Source organism: Pteropus vampyrus, unplaced genomic scaffold (assembly GCF_000151845.1).
Source record: "Pteropus vampyrus isolate Shadow unplaced genomic scaffold, Pvam_2.0 Scaffold118, whole genome shotgun sequence".
NCBI classification, from domain to species: Eukaryota; Metazoa; Chordata; class Mammalia; order Chiroptera; family Pteropodidae; genus Pteropus; species Pteropus vampyrus.
This window is the reverse complement of record NW_011888899.1, coordinates 271,223-277,328: the sequence shown is the minus strand read 5'-3', so window position 1 is coordinate 277,328 and position 6,106 is coordinate 271,223. Positions and strand designations below refer to the sequence as shown.

The window sequence follows — 6,106 nt, the reverse complement described above, 5'->3', positions numbered from 1 at the left end:
GTGGTCCCACCAGCAGGACCCTGCTCGCTCACCCGTCAGACCCAGCTTGACCATGTGTGGGCCTCTGTCAGGTTCTTTCCCTTGTCTCGCTCACCCCCGACTGTGTCAGAGAAGATTCAGTGCTCGCTCAGTTCCTGTGACGGTTTGTCCAGATTACTTGTGTGCCCCTTACCACACCTCGTTCTGGTTTGGCGGCTGTAGGGTCTTCACGCCATCACCTTCGCCTTTCTTCCCCAGGGCCTGCCCAGTACCTGGCACCTGGAGGACTCTGCTCCGCCCTGTTCACTCCTTTTCTTTGATAGGATGTTCCACCGAAGTGGTTGGAACGTAGCCTCAAAGTATAATCTTTAAATTGATTTTTAAATTTAAGTTCAGAAGCTCATTTTATTTTATTTAACGCGTAAGCCGTGTCAACGTAGTTCTAACCCCAAAATAATTTTTAGCGGACTGTCACTTTGACTATGCAGTGAATGTCGTCTTCCACTTAATGCATCAGAATGAGGAACAGCTGTGGTGAGCATGCTAACCTTCCTGTAGGTGGACATTTCTATGATCACGTGTCTCCATTTGTGGAGCATTTTGACCGATTATTTTATGTTAGGATATCAAAAGCAAAGCCTTATTTTTAAAGGATAGAGTTTAAAAGAGGACACGCTCATCGCTTTCATGCGGATATAAAATGAAAATGCGTCGGCAGCTTTATCTAACCATTTATTCATGAGGGGACCAGTAAGATACGACAGCTGGTGTGACAGAGAACTCCGAGGTCACGTTTATGGTCATACCAAGGAATCCTGAAGTGATCTGACGAATGGCTCAGACCTGGTCATGTCCAGGGTGCTGATGTCTGCATTTTTGTGGGCAGGAATTATCTGCATTACTGTCAGTTTTTAACAGTTTACCTTCTCTCTCTAAAATGCCCTCGTCAAAGGCTGTGGTACCCGGATGAGTGAGGGCGTTGGGATAGCCACTAAATTTCAAAGTCATTCACAGTATTTCTCTATAATCACAGTAATGAACATCAGTCACTCTGCCTTTTGGGGATTTTTTTTCTCCCTCTATTATCTCGTTAAATTTAACCAAGTCATTTATTAGAATTAAGAGGTAAAGGAAATGTTGCTTTATTCTACCTGTCATAATTTCTGTCTCTTTCAAATGATTCCTTTTAGGCTAGCGTATATACATATTTCCCTTTTCTCTGTCACTGATTTGCGGACTTGCCTTAACTGCATCTTTCGGGTAATGCTGCCCTACCTCAGCGTGACTGAGGAGCACAATCTGTTTGCTCTGCCAGATCCCAAAGTTTTTTGAGCTTTGCTCAGATAACGTTTGGGGGATGCGGAAAGCCTGTGCGGAGTGCTTCATGGCGGTGTCCTACAACACGTCCCCCGAGGGCCGCAGGACCAAGCTGTCCCCTCTCTTCATCAGACTTATCAGCGACCCCTGTCGATGGGTGAGTGTGGGCAGCTCAGCAGCGTTGCCTCCGGCCCCGCGAGCTCCCCGGCCTCGTCGGGCTCTGGACTCGTGACTGCGTTTCGTGTTTTCCGTCACTGATCGGCACTGTTAGATCTGCTGGGGGTTCGGGCACCGAAAAGCTCAAAAGCTTTCGTGCCTATTAAGAAAGTGGCGCACACCTTAACATTTGTCGTGAACGAATATCATAGAAATGAGAATTGAGAAAACTGTAACTGAGAATTGTTACTTTTTCTGTGGTCATCATAAACAGACCAATAATGATTAATAACTTCTGCTCAGAAGCTTTATAAAGTCTGGGATTATTTGATGTGGAATTCATATTCTGGAAGAATAGAAACTACATGATAGTGCTAAATTTTTTCTCATTTTCTGTTGAAAAATAGTTTATTTGGAATTTAGGGAATGCCTTAGAAAGCAGTAAACCTGCTTAGACATAATTTGGCGGACAGCGAGTCGTCTGGCGAGCCGCCATCTGTCCAGCTTGGGGTCAGAGCTGGCGGACGCCACGGTCACCGCGCTGTTCTCTCTGGTTCCAGGTGCGCCAAGCTGCCTTCCAGTCCCTGGGCCCCTTCATTTCCACCTTCGCCAACCCCTCCAGGGCCGGCCTCTGTATTCGAGAAGACGGCTCGCTGAGCATCCGGCCCCCGGCTCAGGGCGCGGCCTCGGGTTCTGCCTGCGGGTCGCCCACTGCCGGCAGCTGTGGGAGCGCCTCCACGGCCTGGTAAGCTCCGACCAGGAGGAGTACCAGGAGCCCCGCCTCGCCTCCAGCGTCCACCTAAAGGCCTCACGATTATCTTGTGTTAGTCACAGCTGCCGTGCGGGCAGCGTGGACTGTTAGGGCCGTAATTACGTAAAGAAGCAGAAAGCAGTGGCAGGGATGATTTTAAAACACGACTGCTGGGTTATGAATAATGAAGATACTGTGTCTCCTAAATTTAGATAAAATAGTCATTGAGAGTAGTGATCAAATAATCTATACAGCAAATTTTCTCATACTTTTTGATTAATGATGTTCTTTGGAGAATTCGCATGGGGAAAGTGTGAAGTGCTTTTGTGCCATAGGATATCACATGCACAGAACCGTGCCATTCCTGACCCACCATCAGTAGACCCCACACTGTTTTTCTAGTAAATTCTAGTGCTCCATCTTGGATTTTGGAAATATCTTCTCCGAAGATGATGGGTACATACCAGCCGGGCCCTTCGAGGCAGCTGCAGCGTCTCTGCGTCATCCATGTCACACGGGAGTGTGGCTGTGGGCAGTTCCCATCCCTGGCAGCACCGGTCCTTTTTGAGACTAGGTCATCCTTCTGTCTACCCTTGTCCACCAGGACTCGCCGAGTCCCTGCTAGATGTCGGCCGTGTGCCGCGTCTTCCCCATGGGGCCTTCCCAGGCGGCTGCCAACCAGCCAGCCCTTTCTCTAGCGCCTCCCCCAGTGGCGGGAGGAACAGCAGGAAGGGGAGAGACCTGGCTTCTGGAGGCGCCTGGAGGTGGGCCAGCAGAAGCCAGGGCTCGTCCACCGCGGAGTGTAGTGGAGGGATTGGCTGGCCCTGCGCGTGGTGTTTGTACTGCACGTGATGCTCCCAGTGGGGCAGAGGGGGCTGATGGACCTCTTACACTCCCGTGAGGTCGCCGTCTTCTGGCACTGGGTGACACGGCGGGTCGGGTGGCCAGGTAGGGAGGGGGACCAGGCTTGTCAGGGTTGTGGATCTCGTGTTTTCCCATTTTACTTCCAGTCTGTTACATGGTGTTAAAAGTTTGTGTCCCTCGATTTAACCTAGTTCCACAAAGCCGGTGCCGATGGAGCCACATGCGACCATGGACGGCCCGCCGACGGAAGCCAGCGACGTCCTGCGTGTCAGGAACTCCTGTGATGGCCCCAGGGAAAACCCGCTGGAAGAGTCTGTCTTGGCTGGAGCAGGGTTGGCCAGGCTCTCCCCAGAGGCCAATGCCTTCTTGAAATGCCCCGATGTCAACAGCCTCCCCCTCCACAGCCTCCCTGGGTCCGGTTCCCCGGCCTGCCTGGGGCGTCCCGAGGATGTGTTCAGTGATTTCCTTTACTGGCGAGCTCCTCTGCCTGACATAAGCGGAGACCTAGAGCTGCTTCTGGGGGAGGCCGGGCCGCAGGACGTGGGCGGCGGCAGACCCGGGCCTGTGCACAGCGGCCGTGTGGCCAGGAGCGAGATTCAGAAGGTCCTCGACAGTTTGCAGGAGCACATGATGGGTGACCCCGACGTTCAAGGTGTGTGTCGTCCATGGTAACGAAAGGGAAGACGGGGTGCTTCGGGGTGCGTGCGGCCTGGGCCCGTCTTACCACGTACGTGCGAGTGCTTCCCTTTGCTTGCTCTGCGCACGCGTGAGGACAGACGCCTCAGGGCCACCGCGGCCAGAACCTCGGGCCCCTGCCAGGGTTCCACCTCCTTGTTTTGCAGCCGCGCAGGTGTGAAGTCAGTTCTAATCCAGATGCCCATAGTTCTTGGGCTCATCTGTAGCAGTGGACATTTCATTAGCTCCGCGGACGCAGCTACACCGCTGGTCGCACTGTGAGGCCTTTCCAGGTGTGAGCAGCTAGGGCCGCTGATCCTTTGGAGCCTATTAACTCAGCCCTTAGCTAAACTTGAAGGCTTTTGTCTTTCCGCAGCAGGAAAAGTACAACTTCTTCTTTGGGGTATTTTCCACTGTCTGACGAGCGCACCCACTCAGGCCTGCAATCCATCCCCATTATCACGCCTCCTCTTTAAGCGGTGCTGCGTCCGCGTTCTTCCTTGAGCTGGGGGAAAATGGAAAAATACAACACTGGCTGCTGTTGCCGGGCAAAAACTGGTGAAGCTTTTGGGAAGGGAAATGTGAAAATCCAGTTAGCCGTGTGGTTGCTCTTTGTCTTTGAATTTATAAAGGAAATTAAGTCAGTGTTGGCTGAAGGAATGAGCACGTGTTACCTATCGCCTCAAATGGCGACAGACCAAGGTCTGCTTTTGAAAAACGCATTTCCAAAGCCGTGTTAATCTCCATGCTGGGGCCCAGACTGGGTGCCGGGTCAGCAGTGACCACACGTGACGCCCTCGTGGTCTGGGGGGGCGTTGTGCAGACAGCCACCTGGCACAGGGTGTGGCAGGGGCTGGGACAGGAGTGGGTGCGGTGACTTTGGGGACACACGTGCTGTGGAAGCATAGGGCAGAAAGCCAGTCATTCCTGGCGATAGAGGACTGTCTGGCAGGAGACCTTGTGGAGCAGGTGACATTTGGTGTGGGCTTTGAAGGATGGCTAGGAATCCACCGTCTAGAGAAGTCGAGGGATGAGTCTCAGCTTCTTTCAGTTGTTTATAAAATCTCGCGTGGATCTGCATACTTAATTTCTTTGTAAGAAAGGACTCACAGCTTTTATCAGCGCTCCAATGGGTCTGTGACTCCAAAAGATTCAGAAGTAAATGACACTTTAGGGGAAGCGGAAATGTTGCTCAGGCTGTTGGGAGGGACCTGGTGGCCGGTACTGAGGATCTTGCGTTGGGCACTGTGGGGAGCCAGCTACAGGCTCTACGCAGTTTAATCCCTTGGGGTCTCTTGAATTTAACCAATAGGAAATAGAATGCAGGAAGTATTGTGTGTGTGCTCAGAGGCTGGGGACGTGGGAGCATCTGTCTGTTTTTACAGAAAGGGATGAAGTATGTCATCTTTCCTGTTAGGGTCTCAAGCTGTCATATGCTGTAGACTGGATGTATGGTGAGTGAGACCTTTACTCGTGTGTGTGTGTGTGTGTGTGTGTGTGTGTGTGTGTGCGTGCGTGTGTGTGGAGGTGGCAGCCACCCTGCTTTGTAAACGGGGGAGTAGGATCCCCGTCACTGAGTCGGCTGAGCTCCCAGACCTCGGCGTTCAGTAACATCGTGTCCTTCTGTGAAAGATGATGGAGTTGGCGTTCAGTAACATCGTGTCCTTCTGTGAAAGATGATGGAGTCCAACTCTGGTTTTCCCCATCGAGGCGTTTCAGGTTCAGAGTTGGTGCTCTGTGCGTGGCTGGTGTTTCATTGGGACAGTCACAGTTAACGGCCTAAACATCACCACCTCCCTGGGAGCTCATTCTGGGAGCCCAGAGCACGGTGACTGGGGACACACATGGCGAGATGAACGCTCGAGCAGTGCACCACATCCAGACCGTCTTGCTGTAAGGGCTCCTCTGTGTGAATCCCTCCAAACCAACTCAGGTTGTTAAGGCTCTCCAAACTTCTCTCCCTGCAGCTCAAGTCCAGGTATTGTCAGCTGCACTGAGCGCCGCCCAGCTCGACTCTGTGGACGAGCCTGAGCGCAAGGCGACGGAAGGGCCGAATGAGGCGTCCGGGTCAGGTCCCAGCGCTGCGGACAGGCAGCCGGCCCCACCCGCCTCCGCCCCACATAGGGAGCGCTCCACGGCCAGCGTGTCACGAAGCACAGTAAGTGTTGGCCCTCCCTCTCCCTCAGCCACCGAGGATGTGACAAAATTCACAAAGCTGCCTTCTCTCTTATGAATATATCCTGGCAGAGATGATAAATGGCAGATTTAATTTTATTCTTAAGGTCATGTTTTGGATAACTAGACAACCAATCAATCAGGTGATTGATAACCCTGACTCTCCTCCACAGAGACAAGGGTGGGAGA

The 6,106-nt window shown here is 52.4% G+C and overlaps 1 protein-coding gene across 3 annotated transcripts in view; it reads left to right on the top strand.

Annotated features, from left to right (window-relative positions):
- LOC105296080 (serine/threonine-protein phosphatase 4 regulatory subunit 1-like) overlaps positions 1–6,106 on the top strand; it is a 72,837-nt gene that overhangs the window by 54,177 nt on the left and 12,554 nt on the right. For all 3 annotated transcript variants that reach the window (XM_011366016.2, XM_023534100.1, XM_023534101.1), the window contains 4 exons: positions 1,295–1,453; positions 2,013–2,197; positions 3,259–3,719; positions 5,710–5,900. In XM_011366016.2, coding sequence (XP_011364318.1) covers positions 1,295–1,453; positions 2,013–2,197; positions 3,259–3,719; positions 5,710–5,900 — 996 coding nt within the window. The remainder of the gene's footprint in view (positions 1–1,294; positions 1,454–2,012; positions 2,198–3,258; positions 3,720–5,709; positions 5,901–6,106) is intronic.